The sequence below is a fragment of the Strix uralensis genome, chromosome 1 (assembly GCF_047716275.1).
Source record: "Strix uralensis isolate ZFMK-TIS-50842 chromosome 1, bStrUra1, whole genome shotgun sequence".
NCBI lineage: Eukaryota > Metazoa > Chordata > Aves > Strigiformes > Strigidae > Strix > Strix uralensis.
Window position 1 is genome coordinate 48994100 of NC_133972.1, and position 25727 is coordinate 49019826.

General features: G+C 39.8%; 1 protein-coding gene across 2 annotated transcripts in view; it reads right to left on the reverse strand.

Moving 5' to 3' along the window:
• Positions 1–25727, reverse strand: part of HACD1 (3-hydroxyacyl-CoA dehydratase 1) — a 102273-nt gene that overhangs the window by 14615 nt on the left and 61931 nt on the right. For both annotated transcript variants that reach the window (XM_074865274.1, XM_074865283.1), the window contains exons 3-7: positions 21952–22050; positions 16335–16421; positions 4547–4691; positions 2189–2301; positions 768–860 (exon numbers count right to left, since the gene is read on the reverse strand). In XM_074865274.1, the coding sequence (XP_074721375.1) occupies positions 768–860; positions 2189–2301; positions 4547–4691; positions 16335–16421; positions 21952–22050 (537 nt within the window). The remainder of the gene's footprint in view (positions 1–767; positions 861–2188; positions 2302–4546; positions 4692–16334; positions 16422–21951; positions 22051–25727) is intronic.

Sequence of the window (25727 nt, forward strand, 5' to 3'; positions counted from 1 at the left end):
TCTATGCTCACTGTACTTTATCCTTCTCCCTTTAAAGGAGAAAAAAGAAAGCTTTGTCTCATTGACAAATACAGATATGACAGACAATAAGATACAGTAAGATCAGTAAGCAGTAAATAACATGCCACAGCAGTCCTTTTCATAGATAAGCTGCAGTTCCAGCCTGCTGAAGATGTCAGATTAGTCAGCCTGGCCTTATTAGATTTTCTTTTCATCAAGAAGGTAAAAAAAAAAAAAACTTTGCTGAGAAGAAAGTGTGTGAGCAGCTTTCGTATGGATTGAGAAAATGGATGACAGAACTTGGGCCTCCATTCAGGAAACAGCCTTCATCAGAACAGCCTCTAAACACATTACCTAAGAACATGAGCTTACAGTCCTACTGATAGAGTCGGACACACATTTCCAAGCTTTCCTGATTTATGATTACAATTCCTTTCTTATGCTGGGGGTCATGAGGGTTATAGCAGGGGGAAAGACGAGGCTTGGGCTTACAATCATCAATTTTACTCTGTCATAAATTGTGGACTGGTGCCAACCAAGGCACTTGCTAATCTGAGTTTGGCTGACTCTTTTCTGCTACAAAAAAGGCCAGGTTTAACAGATTTCCATTTAGACTGCTACATATTTTACATGGAAACTAAGGTTTAATGAAGTAATCTGCATGCACTGCTCTTCATGCTGGTATCCCAATGGATTTCCAACAAAATCTAAATCATGTCAAACAATTATACAATATTGCATAGAACCAGTTTTGCAGTAGTACTTACTTCTGAGCTATGATACTTGGATTAACAGTCACAAGGTTTGTTTTATTGCCAACATCTTTGCTAATGCTTCCCGTGGTTGGAGGCAAGTTACACCTGAAATTGAGAAACATTTACTCAAACAAATGCACACCAGAAATGCTTTACAGTTATTATTTGCAAATTCCTCCTTGTTCAATGACACTCTCATGTCAGCTCCCAGGGATCTCTAAGCACTTTACAAATATTAAATAAGGCTTATGGCACTTCTAGTAAAAATATTTAATCTACTGTACAGATGGTTAAAATAGGGCACAGAGAGCTCATTTTCATAAATCATCTCACAAATCAGGAGCAAATTTAAAATCCCAGAAGGAGCCAGTCTATGAATGCCCTATGTTCGCCGCTAGGAAATACTGCCCCTCTTGCCTAAACGATGCATTTCTTCTGAAAGTCCTCTATTTTCTGCTTAAAAACAGTCTGATTGATCCCAGTCCCTAAGCTTGCACAGCAGTGTCGACAGCTGTTTCATGAGACAACAGCATAACTTGCCTAATTGCAGAAACAGTGGTTTCTGTAACAAGTAAAGAAAGCATTCTTTTAAAGCCAGTCACTTAGTAAGTTTAGCATCTTAGTATGTAGATTTCCCATTTTTATTAAGACAGTTATCTAACTGGAAAGACTGTTTTTTGTTTGTTTGTTTGTTTTTAATTTCAAAAGCCCAAGTATTAGTCAAAAGCAGGAAAGGAAACAAAATCCAGCAGACTCTGTGATTGGATGTCACTGAGAGAAGAACCTTCACTTGCTAACTCTGTTCCCTTGCAGGAGCTACAAAGTGGGAGTCATGTACTGATAGAGTGAACCAAATTATGGTTTGAGTATGCCTGGCTTTCTCCACAATCTACAGAGGCAGCTGAAGAAAAATACTTAAATTAGATGCCTACATTTTTAGATGGCTAACAGAAGGTGAGACAAATACTGTGGCCGTTAAATAACTGCATTAGTGAGACAAGTGAAGGCCACGTAAACCCTTTGCTAAACCAGAGTTAAACATGTGACATGTAATACCAGTCTTTCTTATTTCAATTTCAGGGTTTTCTTTATTCTCTTCTCCTGATTAAAGAAAAAAACAAGAAGGAAAAAACTTCCCTCTCCTAAAGAATGTTAAGTGAACAGAAATTTCAGGTTCTCAGATAATCACATTTCATATCACTGGCAAGGTATCTTTGAAATCATAAATCATACATGTATCCATACAGTCCTCTCTTTACTTAAGAAGCAGCGTTCTGAAATCCACAAAACAGAAGGACTACCCTTAGAGAGGCATAAATAAAGAAGTGTCAAGATCCCTCCTCATTGCTACAAACTGGCATTGCCATGCTTCCAAGCCTGCCAAGTTTTTAGAAACGTTTCCACACCCTTCAGTAAGACAAAGCAGCTCTTACCTAAACACAAAGTCAGAACGATCAATTTCAGCTCCGCAGCTAGAATTTTTCAGAATGCCTCCATTTCCAACCACGGCACAGGTCTTGAAGTGATAGACTGAAAGAGGAGAGGACTGCAAACAGATAAAAAAACATAGCCAATGCCTTATAAATCTTTTGATTGTTTCCTTGTGTCTTTAGTCATTTGTCCTTGCAGGTTTAATCCGGTAAACCCCAGTGAAAGCAGTCACCATTTAGCGGAGAGGGTTGCCAGGCCTGGACAGCCAAGAGCCAAAAATAGGCACCAACAGACTGAGAACTGCTACTTCTGTTGTCAGTACCTTGAGGGAATAACACTGGATTGTTAAAACTGGATGAATATCTTTTAAATACACTTAACACAAAAATTATCTAGTAGCGGACTGAATCCTTTACAAGCTAAGGAACTAACTTGTACTGAAGATAAATTAACCCATTTTCCTTTGCACTGTAACAGACTGGGGGTTGTCACATAGTCATTGACTGTCATCTAACAGAAGGTAACTTTGTAAATGCTTTGTCATCCCGCAATTACATTTAATGTAAAATAACAAATTTGGGGGAACCTGAAGATGCTGTAAAGGATAATCATGTGCCCTGGCTTAACTCATGGTGAATGTGAGGGCTAACTGAACAGGTTACTGTTTCTGGCTGTTCACCCTTCCTAGTGTTCTTGTTAGAAGTTGCTGTCTTGCAGTGGGGAAGCTGAATGGGAGCTAAGTGCATCCACTTGTGAACCAGCACAGATCACAACCTAGCAAATTAATGTAAATTGTTGGCTGTTTCGGATGACATTAATATAGTTGGCTGTTATCCCAGGGTCTCAGAAATATCTCATACATCTTGTTCAGCCTTTCCTGCTGTGGGAGCACTGACATTCAACAGAGAGGCCAACAGCTGGGCTACTTTGACTGCAGAAACTGAACTCACTTGTAAAATTGAGTCAAAACTTGCTTACACAAAGCGTTATCCTTCCTCATTCTCTCATCAGCTTGCCCAAAGAGAAGCAGGAAGGGACAATGTTATGAAAAGTGTGGGGAAAGTGGCAGACATCATGTTGCCTGGTAATATATTACAAAACATGTTCAAATACTTTGTTCAATTCTGAAAAGACAGTAGGAGAACACAAAGGCCAGACAACTCTGGCAAGCTTAGCAAGTATATATGCACATAAAACAGACTACTTTTTTCTTTCATTCAGTTTAAATTTGGAATCACTGTAACCTCTACTGCAATGAAGTTTTTAGTGATTCACAGCAGCGTGAGAAAGGACTAGACTCATGGTAGCTGGGATCTCACAAATCAAGAATGCCAGAGATCGGTAAGAGGGCTCCCATGTGCTATTACTTTTGAGAAATTAAGTACATCTCTGTGCCCCTGTTTGTCTGGTCTCCAGAGCTTGTATGCCTATTATAAGCCCTGAGCTACAAAATCTGATTTCTTTGCTCAACTTGTGTTTCTGGCTGCAAAGGCCCCACCTCAGCGGGCAGCAAAGCTGGTGAAAGGGCTGGAAGGAATGTCCTATGAGGACAAGGACTTTGGCCTTGTCTAGTTTGGAGAAGAGGAGGCTGAGGGGCGACCTCATTGCTCTTTACAGCTTCCTGAGGAGGGGAAGTGGAGAGGGAGGTGCTGATCTCTTCTCCTTGGTATCCAGTGATAGAACACATGGGAATGGTTCAAAGCTGCACCAGGGGAGGTTTAGACTGGACATTAGGCAGCATTTCTTTACTGAGAGGGTGGTCAAACACTGGAACAGGCTTCCTATAGAAGTGGTCGATGCCCCAAGCCTGCCAGTGTTTAAGACGCATTTGGACAATGCCCTGAACAACATGCTTTAACTTGATCAGCCATGAATTGATCAGGCAGTTGGACTAGATGATCATTGTAGGGCCCTTCCAACTGAAATGATTTTATTCTATTCAGTATCAGGTATACCACCAAAATAGCTTTCGTAAGTTATATGCCCAAGCCTGCACTGGAAATGGCATGGAATACCAGAAATATGAAATGTTGTTCCAGACTGAAATGCCTTTGAAAATGGGAATGAGCAAAGCAAGGCAAATGTTCTCAGACGATTTACTCCTCAATTCAGCTGGCTGCCAAACCAGGCTGCAACTTGTGTTCTGTAGTAACTCTGCCTACAATCTGATCTATGATACCCTGTCCATGCCTTCACCACTGCAGAGAAAGGCTAAAAAAAGGGTCTTAGAAGGTGAACGAAGTAGTGCATACAGGGCGTGAAGGGTCTCTTCCAGAGGAATCAAACAAAGCAGCTCTATTACTAACCCAAAATACATATGATACTGCAATTATAATAACAGGTGAAGATACAATTCTTACCACAGGCAGCATCTTAAAAATGTCCTCTGTAATGAGGATGGTCTTTTTACTGTCCACTTCATAACTCATGTTACTTCCCAGTGGGGTGTTGTTTTGAGAAGCAATAAAACTGTGAACTGCATCACAGCAGGAAGCTAATTCTGACCTGCAAAAAACCCAAACAAAACCTGCTCAAAGACTGGCAAATAAGTAGGAGATTGGTGGTAGAGAACTAGATGAATGAAAACCAGTTCTAATTAACTAAACAACAAACAGCTACAGGAACCTCTATCACGTCATTTCCCCCGACTTGCTTTGCATTTGCAAGTCCATTTTCACAGCAAATGTTCAGAAACTAATCAGACCAAGAACTCCTTTCTTAACCTGTTTTTCTCTCTTGGTCTCCCCTTCCCATCCAGAAAAAGTTGTAATCAGTCTTCTCCTTATTAATTGCTAAGTTTATTATAGAAATACTGAGAGACTTCAGTCCCCAAAGAATTAACAATGTGATCTCAATCAACACAGAATGAGTGACTGTAAGAAACTAGAAGGCTGAAGAAAGAAAGAACCAAGGAGGTGAAAGGAATGGTCATGGGAAGTACTGGCTGTAGTACTTAGTGAACAGCTAGATGGTTGCAAGCCAATTCATTAATAATTCATTTCTGCAACTGTTCGGCATGGTTTTCCTGTGCACAGTATCACAGATGTTAATAAATTACATCACAACTTGTAATTAAAGAAGATGATATCTTTCTGATATAGACAGATAGCCTAGCTGCTCCCCAAAACACCCAGCAGAAGTCCTTAAATAGATAAGAGTGCAATGGATTCACTCAAACTTTATGTAGGAGCAAAGGCTATCACCCATCTTACAATTTCTGTTACCTCCAAACTTATAAAAATATTATGTGTATAAACATCCTATATTATTAACAGTGAAATGCAATGAAAAGCCCCACCAGACCTGAAACGCTATAATTCATTTCGCTTTAGGGAATGATGTTCTCTCTGCTGCCACCGGATCCAGTTTCAGACTGTAAGGCTGAAATATTCATGGCCAGTCATTATCTATCAATTGGTAGGACATAGCTACTAACAGAACTACCAACCATTTAGAGAATAAAATCCATTAATAATAGAATTGCTTGGAATTTTGAAGAAGATAACACAGCATGGAAAAATAATAATTGCTATCCTAACACTGAAAGTTAATTGTGAAGAAAAAAAAAATTTACAGTTAGAGCCAGAGGGATAGAAAAGTTTTATTTCATGCTTTTTCAGTGAGCATGGTAAACCAAACCAGTGGAACTAGTTAAACAATACAGGTCAAATTCTTCTTGAAGTAAGTTGACTTTAATTAGCTAAGACACAGGTGAGAAGAGTAGCTTCGTTTGACTTTATCAACAATGTACACAAAGCAAATATTCTAACAATAATAAGATGATCGTATTTCTCATGGAGATGAAGCATAGTCTAGCACATGAAAGAACCCAAGGATTATGTTTCCTGGAAGACAGGGAAGAGAATGAACAGGTCTGGCATAACTCCCAATCTCACTTCTCTTGAAACAATGGTCAAAATGGGGGGAAAAAGGTTGGGAAGGGTGGTTTGATTCATACATAAAACACCAAAGGGAAGAGTACCATTTCAGTGGTATATTAACCCATTTTGAATACTGAGGTCTGAAACTCCTCAAAGACAAAGTTTCCAGATGTGTGAGTAATGCTGGGAATGACTGAATGCTGGGATGGCACAGTTCTGAAATAATCATACTAGGAGAGTTACCAGGAAATGTTAATGGGAAATATTACTGAGGGAGGAATCAGTAGGGCTCAGACTTCCACAAGCCATATTCAGCTCCACTCCCTGAACACAGTGATTACCACTGCCTTGCTCGAAGCCTTAAGGGGCAGGAGGGGTCTGTGGTCAATGAAAACAACTAGGTTCAAGGGTGGGGATGGAACTGAGACTATGCTCTTGTGAGTCAGAAGGTACACACATGGTGAAAACAATTGCTCTGGGCATATAGTGTCCTATTTTGAACGTATAGAAAAATACAAATGGAGCAATGAGGCACGAGAGTCAAATGATTAAGTCTGGGAAAACTGGATGCTATTGAACCACTCTTTTCTTTCTTGTACACTTTATCCTATAACCAGCTCTGCAGTAATAAGAGGATTCAGATATCCCTGTCAGGTCCTGAGGGCACCACCAAGCCTCACTACCCCTGGCCAGCCCCCCAGGGTCACCCTCACCCTGCCCACAGCCCAGGACCCCATGTCAGTTCCCTGGAGCCATCAGTCCCTGCCCAGCGACAGGGACACCACAGCAGGGACAGTCTCCAGCTGTGCCCAACCCATCCCCAGTTTGGTGCCTGATGCCTGGGGCTAGGGCTGCCCCACTCCTGGCTGGGGGTGGGATGGGCCCAGCTGCCAGTCCCTGCTCTGCAAGTTATTGTGCTTGGATCCCACTCCCTGTCCCTTAGGGAGCAGCCGTCCCTTACTGTTCCTTGGCAGTATGGACAGACATGGACATGAGGAATCACAAAACCCATACTTCTGATTTCCTTGAAGTTTTTCTTAAAGCTAAATGAAGCAGGCCTAAATATTATCTGTGTCAACCACAGGATGTTCAGAGGAGAAGGAATAATGCCCAAATATTGTTGCTCAGCTTTCGTAAAAGAGCTGTTTTGTGTGTGATGGCTACCAGAACCTGAAAACGCAAAGTGATGATAGATAACATTCATTAATACAGATGACGCATTTTGGCTTTTTATTACTCATTCCAGAAGAACGAGTGCTTCAATAAAAGCAGAAACAGTCGGGAAGAAAAACAGATATCAGAATTAATAAGAAAGTAATAGTTTAAATTAATATTATGGATCCACTGAGGAAGTAAAACAGAGCCAGGCTAGTTCAGAAATGCAGTGAGAACAGGAGAATACACATTGATTAATGATATATATTCTTATGTTACCTAAGAGCATATGTGCTAAAAATTTGGAGGTAACAATAAAAACAAGTTAGATCAAATCACGACACAGAATCCCACCATGCCCAAGCATCCATGTACAGAGCTCCAGTGGGAACACATGTAACCTGCAGACAGCAACACCCACTGGCAATGTATTTAGCGATCTGTTCATATAGGATTTTGTACAAGCTGTCACACATGGTACCCCTACAACTGACAGCAAACAATGAGAAAGGGGTAGAGACTGGGCAGGTCAAGCAATCTATTACTGCAGCCGTCACCACAGTACTAATGTCGTATGTAGTCTCTGTCATGAGGTAATGACATCCTAAAGAGCACGTACTTCATAAGATTATGACATGTATTGTACAAGCCTATATGTAAGTGCTGTATGTAAGGTGTTTCAAAGCCGAGACAACATTTTCACTCATGTGTCATGCCACCTGGGGAGAGAGAAATTAAGACCTACCATACAAAGATGTTCCTAACCAGATGGAGGGATAAGAGATGAGTCAAAATCTTAACAGCACCAAACAGTACTAACTTAAAGCCAAACTCTGATTTTTCACTGGAAGAGTAGAAAGTGATCCATGTTTGTTCTGACCAGGAGAAAACGCTGAGATATGGGGACAACTCTTGGAAGATGGGATGTTGCTATACAGGCTGAGCATACGTGTAAGAACATGGATGTAGCTTATGGTGAGAAGGCTTAAACTGCAGTTGTTAACAGACCTGCTAGGACTGGGGGTTGCCCTAGAACAAAGTGTATTTATGATCACAGCATTAGAAGCCCAGAGTGAAGGAAGCTGGAGACAAAGTACCTCAGTTTTGTAGGGCCCTAGGTTTGGAAAGTATCTCCTCTGGAGTATGGGTTGGTACTGCCAGTTTCTTATTTGGAGGAAGCCTTCTCTCCAACATTTCTCCTGCAAGTAGCTGGAAGCAGAGTAAGACTTAAGAGCTATTTTTAAATCCTGAGGTGTAACATCAACCACAGATATGTCTTATGCCAAGATAAGCAGAAAGGAAGTTGATTGCATTATCTGGAAATTTCACTTCTAACAAGTAAGGAACAAAATAAGTACCTGGAAAAAGACTACACCATTTGGACTGGTAAATACATACCTCATAAAACTGAGTAAATACAGTCATGATAGTCTTAATCAATAACCTGACTGGAGTGGTGTGTTGCATTTGTCTGTGAAGTTTTGTTTGTATCAGACAACATAGAAACATTGTTGCACTGGAGAATGTTTTTTGTTGCTCAGCAGGGGCTTCTGTTGAATTTCATCTTTTGTGGACCAAGGACGATGGACCCACTTTTGTACTGAGGCCAGCTGGGATGGAATTTGGAGTCCACATGGCATCCAGATAATTTCTTCAGGTTTGTGGCTGCTGAGAACTTAAGAAAATACTGGATTCTGAAGCAAGTTATCAAAGCGTTGAGACAAGCCAAAGGAATAGTATTGTTTTCCAACTGCTATGCAGTTAAGTCCACACTGAATTGTGGGCAGCAATAGAAGACTGCTGCCTTGATTGTACATGTTTCCAAACACCTGTGTGTAACACAAACACTTCACATGGAAAGTCCACTCTATCTAGTGGAAGTCAGTATCTGCAGGATCTAAACAGGCTGATGCAGTTTCTTTGCAGCTCCTGTAGTAGCTCTGTAGCCAAGAAGCTCAGTGTGAACTACTGCATCCCTCCTAGCACTGAAATTAATTAGCTTAGCTTGATTCTGCACTAATATGAATATATACATTTCAGCCAGTTCAGCGCTTGCATACAGGCTGCATGTGCCTGCTGTGTGTGGTGTGCACACATCCTGAAGAGACTGTAAGCGTCTCAACAGCTTTCTTCCAACAACTCAATCTGAACCAGCCGTAAGGGCTAAAGCAGCCAATGGTTAGTCAAGGGCTCGCAGTTTCTCAGCTGGTCCAAAACGTAGCACTACCCTTATCCTGAGTGGAATGGGAAGAATCTGTAATAAGGGTGAAATCTGTCCTTATGCGAAGAGCTTCTGCAGAGTTTAAAAACTCCCCACTCCTCCAAACTACTGATACAAGCACCAAGAGGACCTCTGATTGATCGTCCCCCAGTAAGTAGGATGGCTTTTATTCAGGACACCTTCTTTCATTAGAAATGCTTAGCTAAAGTAATTTTGTTCTATATTTTAAAAAATATTCAGATATGTAACTGGTGTGAAAAGGCACTGGTTTCTGCACCAAGACTTTATGCAGCCTTGTACTTTGGGACACAGGAAAGAGTATACCACTAGAATTGTCTGCTCCAGCCTAGAGCTGGACCACTGGGCCAACACAGTTAACCGTGATCTTCAGGGGGTTTCAGTAGCCCCAGGGGGACATGAGCCCGCAGAAATCTGATGAAGCTGTGTGAACTTAATAGTACTTCTCTTGTGTAGACTACGTTTCAATGTGACACCAGTGCCTGTAGACCTGGGGCCAGAGGGCATTCTTCATTGCTGAGGACAGTGTTCATACTTTACTGTCATTATATACGGACTAAATTGAGGTGGAAGGAGGGGAAAAGTGGATGGGGATGGACACTGCTGAAGTATCAAAATATGCAAAACATTGTTCTAAATAGTAGATGTTCAACTGTAAGGCCACAGTGAGGAGAATGAAGAAAATCATCTTAATCTGCACTAAAAAAAGCTTCAGTTCAGTTTTAGGAAGCACACTGAAACAGGTTGCCTAGGCAAGGTGCAGAATTTCAATGACTGGAGATTTTTTAATAGACATCTAGACAAACTTCTTTCAGTAATGGTGTAAGTCCATTTGATTCCAAGTCACCTTTTACAAACATCTGTACAGCAAACGTTTGTTTGCAGAAAGAATATATCAATCCTGTTATAAAGCACTTGCACATTATCCACACCAGCAATGCTTACACAGACATATCTCTTTGTGGATCTACAGTTACCCAACACACATAAACATCGCATAAAAGAGATAACCAAACACAAAGTAAGACTAGCAAATATTGAAAAATTTAACTCCTGTAAGCCTGATGCTAAGTGTATTTCATAACACAGTTTGTAATTTCATTCGAATAAAGGGCAAAGTGTTCCAAGAGACAAAAGTCTGTGGATTGCTAACAACCAGAAAAAGTCTCTGCTTGTCTAACAGCTTGTTTTAATAGCTCATTACAAATAGTTATTTGTAATCATTAGTTCATGTGAGCTATTGTACTATACATGTGAAGACAACAAAGACTTTGAGGTTTCATATTGAAGAGACTGTCATGACAGTACAGAGAAGAACCACCCAAATTTCCACTATGTAACAGCAAAATTTCAAGAGTGCAACTACAAACAGCAAGTCTACCTTTAATCTATGTCCACTGCTGTAATATTTTCTAATGAGCAAGCAATTATCTTATTGTACTGCACTGGAGGCTCTAGACAATGATATGGGTTTCTCCAGGCTCTTCTCAATCCACGTCAATAGCATCAAAGTGTAATGAGGCATATTATGACATATTCCAACCTTTTAGAAAAGAATGTTTAAATCTGGTATCTGAAACAGAACGTGTTGAAGTGGAATGCTACACTGACAGCCCTTGAACTGTCTATAGATGAAGTCACATCGTAGCTGTCTAAGGCAATGAAATCCAACAGGGTTGAATCTGAAATCAAGGCTGAATATGTAAAAAGGGTAATAAAATTTTCAAACCAAAGACTATTTAAAGAGTCCACCGTGAAGACATAATTAACTCAGTCTGATCCACAATTAGGTTCCCCTTATAGGAATCTGTCAACCTTTAGGAAAGTATATAGTCTATAGAGCAATTAAAAGATTCAACCATTTCTCCAAACTGTCACCAATTACTATCTCTCCACTCAGCCTTTTTCTCTTCTGAAATAGAAATATGTCTCGGAATATATACTCCTGATTTTACATATGATTTATTAAACCTATGCAGCAAATGTACTCTTAAATCACACTATAATCTCAAGAGTTCTGTGTATTTTCTTGTATACTGGAATGGAAGATTTCAGAGAGTACAGTGGAATTATTGATCTGTTTAGTGTTAGAAAAGCTATTGATTATGTGGTGGTGTGAGCTTATGTAAGCATAAATTGACCTTGCAGGGTATTTTATTTGTGTTTCAACTGTGGTTGACTGCAGTACACAGATGTGTTAAGCAATACTGTTATATATGTTAAGAGTGTAGCACGCTACAAGTTAACCTCTTCAAGGAGTGGGATTTTATAATCTGCAGGAATGTTTAACACACACTTTTCAGAAGAGATATTAAAGTGGGAAAAGGGTAATAGAGGTCGAGTGGAATAAAAAACAGAAGGGGAAGTTACAGGACTAGGAAAATAGGTTGATCTTTTAACTATTCTTTTCAAGACCCAGAGTTATTTTTTAAAGTAGTAATGTTTTCTTTTAAAAAAGTTAAAAATATTTTGGTGGGGTGGAGCAGTGTGCCAGCTAAACTGCAGTGTAATATCAGGGATTTTAAAACTCTATTTACACATTGGAATTTCCTTCTCCCTTCATTATCAGATGCAAATAAGGTTTATCAGAAATGGTATTTCCATGGAGAGGGGGCCCAATATCCACAGCTCACACAGGGCTATTCCTGTTGCACTGCTTTGCCAGGCTACAAGCTCAGCAAGATAGCCCAAAAATACAATGCCAGAGGCTTCTCTGAAACACAGCAACACTCAGCCTTTCTCCATATCCTCCCTCCCCCTCACCCCAGTCATTCTGAGGGTTGTTTTAACTATTTGATAGCTTCCAGCAAAAACAGGAGTTGCAACTATTTGGAAAACCTACAAATTACTTGCAACCTAATGAGAATAAATCAAACTTAAAAGTCTGTAAAGCAAAGAGATGTGGAGGTGTAAAAAACAATTACAGCTTGCACCCAATTGGGCTCTGTAATTTGTTGCACTAACGAAACATTTCTTTTAAGTGGAAAACCTTTGAAGAATACTAATATAATAATTAATATTCAGGTTACCTAGGGAACCTGAGACTCTACTGACTGTAGCTAGAAAAGCCTTTGCAGACGAAGTTACCCAGCACGGCTTTTTTTCTGGAGCTTTAAGAATGATGCTTCCAGGCAGCTGCAAGATTATTTCCCCCCCTTTTCCACGTTTCTACCAATCCTCTCTTATAACCAAGAAATCCAAGGACTTGCTTTGTCTAAAACAAGTCAGACCTGATGTAAATCTGAAAAGGGAAGAAGAATTCAGGTGGGCTTAGAAACAAAGGAATAATGTGGAGATGTGAGATGATTGTAGAGCCATAAAGAACAACAGAAATAACAAAAGAACAAGAGAAGCACAGCTGAATTTCATAAAGAAAAGGTCTGAATAAAAAACACTTAAACAGTTCTCTATATGTCAGTAGCAGTAAATGTTGGAGAAGACTTTCCCTAAATCACTGTTAGTAGGATGCTGTTTATACCACTTCTGGTGCAGGTACATCACCTTTGCTAGCTTCTATTGTGAAGTTAGATAAAACCTCTTCAGCAATGCCTGACAAACACTACTGTGGAGCACAATAAATCTTAACTAGATTGCAAGAGCAATGAACCAAGTGCTTGCACTTGCTCCTCTGAGGGCAGCCTAAATATGGCAGTGCTGATGTCAGCATTACAGATACTGAAATAAGTGAAGGGCCAGGAGACTGGCTCCCTGACAGACGCTTGGACAAAGATCAACCAAAGAGTGACTGTGAATATGGGAGGTATTAGAAAGAACATCATGGCTTGTACTTGCCTCGTGATTCTTCTTGATTTTGAAAAATACATGGGTAAACATCACGTAGCTGTCAAGAACCACTGACCACTGCCAGACAGCAACCTAGCCAAGTGCATCTGAGCCTGCACAGCAGAGCAGCTTTAGAGGAAGCCATTTGGAAAAGGAAAAGGGCAGCTCTCTGATGAGAAATGGACACAGTTTGCACGGCTGCATGGCAAAGCTGAGCTAGGTAGTAGAGGGTCAACCTGGAATCCTGTACTCTGTTTTTTGTACAACAGGTTGGCAGAAACTCTGTGGTTTGTGCCACGTATGGCTGTCAGCTGCAACCCTTTTGCCAAATACAAAGACAAGTATTTCTTTCCTGCATTGCACTTCTAATTCATATTCTGTTATCTGACCCAGATCTGCCAGGAGTGTGGCTTACAAAGAGAATTGATGTGTACTCATTGGCACACAGTGCTGTCTTCTAGGAACTTAAGAGTTACTGGCTCAGATCACATATTCCTTCACTCCACTACCAGTATGATGGTAGCCAACAGCAAAAGCTGCAAAGGAAAACACAAGAATGCTTCTCTGAGAAATTCACTACCCCACAGGAAGCTGCTTTTGAACCTTATTAATTAGAGGTTAGTTTATGCCCTGAAGCATAAGACATTAAAACCCTTATAAATATGCATGTCTGTTCTTCAGAACTTCAGGATAATACAGAGTCATACAATTGACACCATGCCTGAGAAGCATGTTAAGTGTTCACTCCATTTAACAGATGGGCAAACAGGAAAAGAAGTCAAGCAGCTTCTCTGCAGTCGAGTCAGCAGGCAGACTTCTGGTGGCACTGGCAGGTGAATAGTATGACACAGGCAGATCCAAACTCTCCTCCTGCAGGCGGCTAGCTGTTTCCTGCTGCACAGCCTCTTCTGCCAAATGGGTGTGTTTATCTACCTACTTAATGAGATTTTTAGAACTGAATAATATTTGTATTACACAATTATTATGCATTACTGACACTAGGCAAAGTTAGAAAAAGGAAGAGATGTACTGCCAAGGAATTATTAATTAATTTATTTCACCACATTTCTAGAAGCTTTGTTCCCCATAGAGCTCTGTCAATGCATGATTTCTCAGCTAGAGTGTCCTTGCAAAGCTAGTTCCAGGCTCTTGTGCTTAAGTCTGATAAATAAGTTTGGGAGTGCTGTAAGCATGAAGCGTATACAGATTTAGTCAGTAAATTTTATACTGAATGTTTTTTTCTTTTTATTTTATTTTTTTTCAAAGCCTCTATTGACCAACTGCTAAGAGCCTTGAAAGGCTCCAGTATGATCTGGGAGTGAGGAGAACTGTAAAATTTTAATATCCTATTTCCAGAAAACAACAGAGAGAAGTGGAGCTTGAGAGAATGGAAAAAGAAAGAAAAGACATGCAAAAGCACACATCTTTTGTAAAATAATCATCTGCAATGCCTAAACCAAAGTACCAGTCCTTGGTCGTATCAATGGAATTTTTGGATGATATCAAAGCAGATCAAATTTCATAGGGACAGAATAACATACAGTACCGTCATCAGAACTGCAGCATGGGTTGTGTACACATGAACTAGTTAATATTCTAGCTAGTTTGGATGTTAAAAAACAAAGAAACCATAACAAGGCAGCCTTTGAACATCAATTAGGTAACAAGTTTGTCCAGCCTGTGCTGAACCATGGGTTTCAAAAGATTTTTTTTTGCTTGGTATTTGAGCTAAGTTAAAGCTAGCAAGCTCACCTTAATGTACATACAGTCCACATTTTCTAGGTGGCTTTTCATAGGCCTATTTCATTCCCACAGGCCTAGAAGATGTAGAAGAAGTTGGCCCAGTGGAAGGAAGATTGCAGAAGCAATAAATGAAGAAGTCAAGCTGGAACAAGGAGTGGTTACTCTGCCACTGACTCATACACCCAGCACAGCAGGAGAAGTGGCAAATTGCTGGTAAGTCATGGCTGGTCCGTTGGGACAGAAGAGCAATTAAAAAAAGGCTGGAAAACAAAACACCTAAATGTAGAAAGGTGAAGAGCAGAAGAGAGCAGCTTCACCTCTTGTCAACTCTGTGCAAGACACCTGCCTGTTCTGAAACAGAATGGACTGCTTCTACAGCTCCTTATCACGCTCTGATATCTCTGTGCACAGCTAAAGCCTGTCTGAGTTAATTGAAAGTTTCTTAAACCTTAACTCTGTGTATCCTCCTACTTCAGTTTGGGAAACACCATTAGTCGCTTATGATACACGGCAAAACCAGCAATTTATGTTGCACAAAAAGCTTTACCCCTCCCCAAAACTACTTCTTCCAAGGATATCATGTCGAGCATGTGGGTATTAAGTTTTCATTGCTAGTTAACTCCAAAGAGTTGGAAGGTAGGTCATTTTATTTATTTTTAATGATCATGACAGAATTTTTAATTCAGATCCATGTAATAATGTAATTCAAGAGAGTATTTCCCCCTGGAGAAAACAGGCTTGGCACAGTGAAGCTGTTCTCTAAAACCAGCATGATGCATTTCCAAATGAGAATTGAAGCTTTTCAGGGATCACTGTCCCTACTGAGCATGCACTTATGTGCCATGCTGACCAAAGACCGATGTCATCACATGCTTACGCGCTCAGGGGCCATGACATGCAGCATCAAACCTAATGAGTGCCTTGGGCACTTCAGTAACAGAAGCAATAGTCTTCGGGTAAGAAATACACTACTTCATTACACACTCTTTTTACCAGAGTGCCAGTTCAGATGGACAAAATCACATTAGTGATTTTTTTTTTTTAATACTGTAGGTTTTGTGTCAGGAATATTTTAATCCATTCTACTTAACTTAGTTAACTATTCATTATAGTGGAGATAGGTGAAATTACTTCATTTGCATAGTTCTTTTAACCTACTCAGTTTGCACAGTTCAATTCAAATAAACAAGAAGAGCCCCAGCATCAAAAGATTAATAGAAATGTACAGCTATGAATGCAGTCTAAAAGCAATACAAAATCACCTTTTCAAAAGGGAAGATTTAAATATATGGCTTGTTAGACAAATCTAGGATAAACAGCTTTTCCAAATGAGACAATGAAAATTACCTGAATTTTGTAGATTCTTCTGGTCTCCTTATCCAGGTGCAGTTCTGCAGTTTGGTGACTATGTGAAGATAATAATCCTCTGAATATCTAAAAGAGGCAACAACATCAAACACCAGAATATATATGTATGTATATTTAGAAACAGTCTCTAAAACATTCAAATGATGCATGTATTAATAATAATGTGCATGGTGCATATATAATAGATTGCTTTTAGAACTCCATGACCTATTTTATTTTTGTAATTTGTTACAGTATTACCCTCATTTAATTAGCACGACCTATTAAACATCTCTTCTTAATAGTGATGTCCTAATGGACTTTTCTTTTCAGAAACTTTCAAAAGTACACTGGTTTCAAACTTAAATATTTGACCATAAATAACCTGAAGTTATTAGAAATCATCTCAAGTGCAAAAGTCCAAAATAATACCAAAAAACTCTTTCTTGTACTTGGTGTTTTAAAGTTCAAAAACGTTTTGAGATGTGGCTCTTGCAAGCCAAGATGAAACATTAATCTTTTTATGTCTGTTCTTTCATTTACTTTATAGAGTCCCCAAAGCTCAATTCAATCATCTAAGACCGCAGACCAATATTTACAGATGTAAGCTTTCCTTCAAATTATCTCTTAAATAAAACAATCTGTTGTTTTACATCAACCAGCACTTTGGTTACATTGGTACATGTAACCAAAGAGCTTTCTGCACCTTTTAAACCCTTTCAAGAGATTCAAATGTGTCCATATGTGAAATACTTCAGAACATGTAAGTCAACAGAATGGAGACATTTCTTCCCTTCTAGGTTTAATGTTAATACTTACCCCATTTGTGCCTGGATTCTCTGACTTACGAAGAGGATTGGGGGAATGGGAAGAGAAGATGATACGGATGCCATGACTACAAATTCTATGGGACTCGTCTCCAGAAAAGATCTACCTGTATTATTTTAGCAAAAATGGCTTAGCATTGGCCCAAACCAAATGACAATGAGTTTATTTAAGCTGGAACTTAGAAGTGTGTATTTTTAACAGTTTTACAAGAGTTGGGATGGCAAGAAACCTCACCTATTCTTAAATGGAGCATGAAAACTGACAAAAAGGAATATAAAAAAGGCTGTGGTGGCTTGCAGCAGCCGAGATCAACAACTCAAAAGCTTCCTTCTCTCTCTGTGTTCAACATGCTTTTAGTACTACAGCTTTATGATAAACATTTGAAAAAACAGATGCCTTGTTTGTTCGCTTCACAAAAGTACTGCAACTACTAAAGTTAACTTGTTTATCTACTCCTGAGTAAAATCATGTCCCATTTCCACACGGAAAAAGAAATGAAACTTTTAAGAGGAATACTGTATTAGAACTGGTCTTTGGCTCAAGTTTGTATCTGTGACAACATGTACAATTTTTCATTCTCCAGTCTTAGCAAACTCTTAAAGGAACTAGATGATTGTGACTAAACCAATTTTACTGAGCCCTTGCACAACGTCAAGAGAGCAGGAATTAATGGGCAGAAGTGGGAGAAGAGAGAAACTAGTTTCACTGCAGCTGATCTGACCTGGTGCAGTACGTTCTTCCTCCTTCCAGTCCTACTCTGAATCTTTTCTCTCTCTTGTGCCACTGCTGGTACTTACTTGACTCCACCTCTGTTTTGGTTTTGTCAAATGACTTCATAGGCCACTTTAATTTACTACCACGACAAAAAAAATAGCCCAGAAGGAAAAAGTATGCATATACATTTTCTTCTTCTTTAGTGTGTTAAACCAGATCAGGAAAGATTCCACCAAACACTGGAGCCCGTATAAGCAAGGAGTGATGGGAAGAGAGAAACTAGGAACAAGGCCTTCCTATTTTGGCAGCTGCCTGCTGGTGTGTTGTATTAGCAGCCTTGGAACTGCAGCCAGAGCAAATGGAACTACTTTCTTGCTGGAGCTGCTACCTAAATTGTCTCACTATGGAGTCAGACAAGTGTCACTACCAGCACAGGGCAGGACAGGGAGTGCATGTGGGGGGAGGAGGGGATAGAAGCACAGGACTGAAATAGCCCATGCTGATGTTGAATCACTCATTTAGTTTTCCTCCTTAAGGCTAAAAATAAATCTTAGATGCTGGGACTCATGGAAAAATTCCAAAAATTAATAGGATAAGAGGGCATGAAGAGTTACTTAGGCTATCATTATCCAGGAGAAAAAAAAAAAAAACATAGAAAAAGCAAATTCTAGCCTAAAGACATCGATAAGATGAAGATCAGAGTCAGAAATGAAAAGAAAAATTACCATCAGCTCAGAAAGAAATTGCATGGACTGACAAGTTATTAGCAAGTTACAGGGAAACATTCAGTAAGGAGAAAAATCAAAGCATCATCCGTAATGCTAGTTCTGAGGATTCATGAGAAACGTAGGCACTCACTGTCAGAAACTGTAAGGACCTTCTTATACATGTAACAGAAGCTGCACCTAGGATGAAAACACCAATTATAATGCAAGAACATTGCTGCCTTTCCACGGCTGTCTAAAGGATGGAATCTCTCTTGCTTGGAGGTGTCCAAGCTCACCTGCTCACCCAGAAAAGCACCACTTACAGGTCTTTACAAGGCAGAACAACACCTCTGCTTGCCCCACGTATCCAGTTTTGCTCCTCTTGGGACTTACAAAGACACTTCGGACTGTCAGAACTCCTCTTTGCCAGTGCTGGCACAGCGCTGCAAGCAGCGGAGACATCTCAGCAGCATGTCCTGTGGGACAGGAGCTCCTGACTGTGGCAGCTCTGCAAGGTGGCCGCCACATCTGCTCACACTGATATAAGGCTTCCATGAAACAAACTCTACTTGAATACAGTCAATATTCCCATAGATTAATTTTTTTAAAGACACAAAGTTCTGGGATATGCTGCAGCTGGGTTTACAGCCCAGAAAGCTTTGTTTTTTCTCTCAGAAAGCCTATTTTAGTACTTCCTGCTTTAAAGGAGCCTTGGGGACTCACTCCTCCAATGGAATCCATCCAGGTGGCCATCAGAATGTCATTTCATGGCTCTGCTGTAACCCACAGTCCTCTTCTCCACTGCTCTGTTTTAAAGAGCTGGGACAATACATATATTTCCACTGGCATGCAGGAGCTTACAGCACATATTCACTGACTCTAAAAGGGTTTTATTATTAAGATTAAAAAGCTTAGGCAAATTGAACTATAAAAGTACGTGGACAAGACAATAATTACAGTGCTGAGAATAGTGAATGAAATACGTTTCATCCTGGTTTTGTCTGCCACCTGAACCACAACCATTATAATAAGTTGTTGCTGTAGGAAACTCACTTACACTGTATAAGCCTTGCTGACAAATAACACCTGGAAGGGTTTTTTTGCCTATAGCACTTCGTCAGGTATGCAGTGACCTTCTATGTTAACTGCGGTGGCTAAGGTGGAATTATTATGCATAGTCGAGGCACTGACAAAGTGTAAGTATCTTCTAATTTTTGGCAGATATTTAAAGGACAACAGCAAGGACAGAAGTGCTGAGATAGTAGGAAGACAATAGGTAAAATGTCAGAACAGAGACAGATGCAGTCTCACTGGTTGTTTGCTAAAACTAAACACCTACTTGGCTATTTGAATTAGAAGGAAAATTGAGCAGCAGGAGTGAAAAAAAGAGATATTCCTACTTGGCAGCTTATGTTCAAGAAAGAAACAAATAAAAAGAAAAACAACGGCAGGAAATGCAAGAGAAAAGGATGATCCCTTTTGCCTTTCAACACTTTAATACTACCAAAACAACTATCAGTTTTTAAAGCCCTCAGGAGAGTGTGCACAGGGCTTGCTCTAGAATAAAAATGGAAAACTGCCAGCAAAGCTCAGCATTTCAGGCTTTTTATCACCACCAGCACATACTTGCTATAATAATAACTTCCCAATTACATATCATTTTTTACTATCAAATCATTTGACAAGCTTTAAACTAGTATTTTTTTTTCCCTTTCTGGCAACTTAAGAGGAAAGAATGTCCAGAATGTCCCCAAAAGTCTAGAACTGTAATATAAAGAATCTATATACCATGCCTGTGGGTCACACCTTGAAAAAGCAATGAAGATTCCTGTAGCTCTTCTCAGTGAAGGGCAATGAGTTGCAATATTCATGGCACAAAGGAATCCCTTGCTCCTCTGTTCCCAGCACCAGTTTCTCTTCCTACCTGCCCAATTCATCTTTTTCCTTGTTAAATGGTGCAGCTCCTGTCTCTTTAGCCACAGAACAAAGGTTTCACACTTTGTAAAGTTTCTCCTACGATCTCATCTCCAAAATATTCTAGATATGGCAAGCACGTCTGCATTGCTGCAGCCTGTACAACTTCATAATACACAGGATATATAACTGCATTTATATTGTTATAACTGGATTTTGGAGGCAATACAGTGACTGGTTGTCCTTCTCTTGGTGTTAAATCACTCAGTTTTTCAACCAACTGTATTCTTTGACCTCTGTTTGCCTGTCTCTGTTTCAGCTCTCACTAGCAGTGCAGCAGAAACAGTGGTCTAACACCTTTCAAAATAGTAAGGACTTCAATGATAGTGTTGCTGATGAGGTGGAATATTGGTGGGAGATGAGGTTATAGAGGAGGAAAAAAAAGAAAGAATTAAAAGTAAAGACAGAATGCTGGGTATATGGTAACTTAAAACAGGTGAAAAATCTTAAAATGCAATGAGAAAGTGAGGAGAGGGCAGAAAAGACGGGAAAAGTTTAAAAATTATGATTTAATGTTGTTTCTATGTTAAGGAAAAACTTGACTTCTCCAGTCCTTTTAACGGGAAAGGCACATAATTGTTTTTAGCAGAGCTTTTGTTTCCCATTCTACTTCTCTGCTCTTCACAAACGGAGGGGGGAAAAAAAAGCTTCCCATTTTAAAGACACCATGACACATAATTAATTTTAAGCTGGAACTCAGTCCTAATGGGAAGCCTTTCTTATTTACAATGTTTTATTTATTGGTGCATCCATATAGGCAAAATGTTACATGTCAAAAGCAATGGGCTGCTTCTCCCATTATCGCTTTAGAAAGTGGCAAGAAATTTAACCAGGGCTGATATAAAAGATTTTTTTTCCATGTCAGTAAAAGGCAGAACAGCAGGTTGAAATCCAAATTAATTTGGGTGTTTTTTCAATGTATCTAAAATTGAATTATTAGTTTCCTGCAGACTAGTTGTTATAATGAGTGCAATTAATTAGCAAGTTTTTATACTAGTATATTTCCATACTTACTCCAGCAAATATGCTGAAAGGAATCCCATAATTGAGGTTACTCATAGCAGGAGCATTTACCAATCAGGAAAAAGACACTCAAGAATGAAATTATACCTCACAGATTCTGTTCAACCTTCTTGTGAATATCTTGTAATAAAATGTTGCTAACTGGCAACGAGAAATCTTGTTGACTTATATTGTGAAAATAAAAAAATAAAATCCAATCTCAAATAAATCCAACTAACGTGAAAGAAAAACTGCAGGCAAACATTGTTTGAACAATTTCAGTTTCCTGTTGTATAGCTCCACATTAATATCATCAAGAATTATGTAAAAGAGGACAATCTTTTATCCTTCTATTTAAAACAAACAAAGCAGAAATCACAGCAAACACCTACCTTTTCTTCTTGATAGATGATGACAAAATGTTGTCCTGAATTGCCTTACATTTTGAAGCCTGTTCAAACTGGTACATTCCATTTTTATTAACAGTTGTTCTGTTAAAAGGGGGAGGGGGGGGAGAGAAAAAGCAACAAACTTTAAAAAGAGAGAACATATTCTGACAATGCTGTCACATTTACCTTGCTATGACAGTAAGATTAATAACCGTTGATTTAGCTGAAAACATTACCAAAGAAATCTTACTGAATTCTATTGTGAACCTCTTGTATAGAAGAGGAATTTGCTGCTAGTGACTATAAAATATTTGATTCTTTAAAGTAACCCTATTTTATAGTCTGAATTATATTTTCTGCTTTACACTGTATTCAGAAAATGTAATTTAAAAAAAGAAATTAAAAGGAAAGCCTCTTGAACATTATGTTTTGAAGATATTTAAAATGTTCACCAGTAAAATATTTAGCAGATGTGAATTCCTAAAGTTGTTGATGAAATGCAATATTCAGAGCCAATATAATATGTACAGGAAACACCACAGGTGAAGTGGATCTTTCTACTTGGACATTAACTTACTGACTTGAGCTTAATACTTCCTCCCTCATTTATTCTTTATTTACATAATAAGAATAAATATTTGTAAAAGGAACCAAGGCAAGTGCCAGACAGTGATCTTTAATTCCTGTTGTCCTATTTTCACCAAACTCCTGTGTGGTCCTCTTGCTCCGGCAGTCACAGTAGAAGACTGAGCTGTAAATCAGTAAATGACTGAGATATCAAGGTCTTATTCCATTCATCTCAGTTCACCCTGTATCTAGGTTCACCTCATATAGTCACCCTCTTCCATCACCAACCTTCTGCTGTGCGTACTGTCATTTATCATGAAGTTTTTTACCTCCAGCATTTTTATTTTCCTTGCTCCTCACCATCTTCCCCTCTCCCCCCTCCCCGTTCCTTTTGGGTCCTTTCCATTGATTCACTACTTATGGAGCACTTGGACACTACAGCTATTTGTCCAAACCAGAACTAGAAATACCAAAGACATAGATGCTGTGTCATTCACTCCTGGGTGAGAGCTGCAGCAGTGAACAGAACCCATGCTGTTCTTAGAAACACAGAACATCCAAGCCATCTCTGTACAAAGGCAGTCAGACACAAAGAGGAAGGGTCTTTCTGCTTTGTACACAATGTGCTCTGCTTCTGAACCATCATTCTTTTTACTCACAAGGACCAAAACTCCATTGCCTTCACCTGTTAAAATACAGAGACCACTTATCAACAAGATTTCTGACAAGCTGATTTTGAAGCTCTTCCTTGGGAAAGATGCCATTTCAAGTCACAGAATCACAGAGTGGCTGAGGTTGGAAGGCACCTCTGGAGGTCACCTGGTCTAACCCCCTGCTCAAGCAGGGCCACCTAGAGCCAGTTGCTCAGGACTATGTCCAGATGGCTCTTGAATATCTTCAAGGGTGGAGACTCCACAACCTCCCTGGACAACCGGTGCCAGTGCTCAGTCACCCTCACAGTGAAAACGTGTTTCCTGATGTTCAGGGGGAACCTCCTGTGTTCCAGTTTGTGCCCACTGCCTCTGGTCCTGTCACTGGGCACCACAAAGAAGAACCTGGCTCCATACTCTTTGCACTCTCTCTTCAGGTATTGATAAGGTCCCCCTTGTTGTCCGAAAAGCAGATTTGTCGCCTGGTGTGCAATAGGTCAATAATCACACACTCAGGAGAGATATTGCTTATTTATTTTAGGGTTGCGCAAGCCTTAGTGCTCCATGGTTTCCCACAAATCAAGCACACCAATGGGACTTTCTGTGCTATATTTATACACAAAACTTGCAGAGTTAGTAATTTTCGAAGTCCATCCTCTCTTTGATCATTGATTAGTAATTTACATACAATTATAATACTGCTGACACAATACTTCTACTACTACGTGTGCTCAGGGGAAGGGTCTTCATCTGGGCAAGGGTCTTCTTGACCTATAGGCATGATTTTTAGTATTACAATGAGGGTAGTTCTGCTAAGGATACATGGACCTTGAGTTTGCTTGCCAAGTTGGCAATGTACCCTCTTCAAGGTCTAATAGCTCCAGGAGGCCCTTGCTCAAAGAAGGGTATCTACTTATTCTTCTGATGCCTTCAGAAAGGGATGCCTTTGGCTTTACATATACAAAGAACATCTTTCTTGACCTAAGCATAATATTGCTACATTCTTCTAGAAGTTTAACCTTCAACGCCCTGAGCCTTCTCTTCTTAAACAATTCAAATGAGAAGAAGGCTGACTGAAGAAGAAAGAGCAGAATAAATGCTTGCTTATTTTGCTGCTGAACTGACTGCCATGTTCACAGCTATGACAGGGGAGGAAAAGGGACAAAGTGCCTTGCCTTCTCTTTCCATTGCCCATGAATTTGCTAGTGAATCAGTCACTCCATAGGAGCAATTCACCCAGGACACAGGCTGCAGAGGAGAGAGATCATCTCTCTTCCTTTCTTTCCACCATCAGTATACTTTTAGTGCCCCTAAGGAAGTATGCCCCTTGTTGAGGGCAATGGTAAGACAACACAACGTAAACCTCTGTCCTTTCAGTTCTGCAGTGACTTTAATAGATAGTAACACCTGGCACTACCAGCTCCTTGGCTGATTTTGCATACAGGTCCTTATCTAATTTTTTTTCAAGGAGTGACATACAAATGTGAGGGCAGAAGGCTCTCAGAGCACACTGTTCAGAGCAAACAACTCAGCAGATCTTACACAGTAAGTGCCAGCAAATATTCTGCCTATGCCATTTACACGCACAGGTTTATTGCGGCTTAGTCTGAATGGTTCTGTCTACACTGAAGAACCAGGTGGGCCCATTCCCAAAAGAACCCAACACCAGTTCCCAAACAAATTTAGCACTAAATGTTTCCTCTCTCTTGCTTCTTTAACTCAGTAAGGTCAAATGATTCTGCTGCAGCTGCAGCTTCAAGTAAGAGAAATGGCTACAGGCAAAGCTTAGCTACATAAATGGCACCTTGATAAAAGAACTATTGATGTCATAAGCCAAGTGCATGTTGCTGCTGCAAATAAGTCTTCCATTACAACTAAAAATCAAGATGCTGGATGCTGATTTGAGAAGTGGCCCCAGCCCTTCTGAGCCACAGTTGGCCAGAGGAGACCTCTTTAACACATGAAGCCTGCCAGGAAGACCAAGTCAACGCAGGCAGTTAGGTTTGATCAGCTCGCTGTGAGATGCATTTGCAGGCATCATTGGAGAACAAACATTCTTTCACAAGTAGGTTTCAACTCTGTGCAGAGAACCATTGCAAGGTCCTTGCAGCTTCCTATTGATTTATGTCCTGAGATCAGTGGAGCAGTGAATAAATATTCTCTCAACCAAATGCAAGCTTTACTCAACATACTTTTAGTCTTTTAAATTCACAGTACTAAGATCAGCTGAAGCAAGTTTTTTAATATGTAATTGCTTTTTATGCACACATTTTCAAGGCTTGAAAAATTCAAAAAGGAAGAAGTCAGATAAAAAAGAATGAGCAAACTAAATCCCCGTTCTGTTTTGTCATTAAATCCTGACAATCACTTCTACAGCCAGTGAGGGGAGAAAAAAGGAATAAGGAATCTTTCCTTCCTTTTCCATGACACATGTAAAGACTGGTGAAAATGGCACAACTGTGGGGAAGACCAGACACGAATTTTAATCCAAATTCTTTATCCCTATAATGCAGGCACAAGACAGATCACCAAAGTGCTGCTTCTGTGGCTTTTTCCACCAGT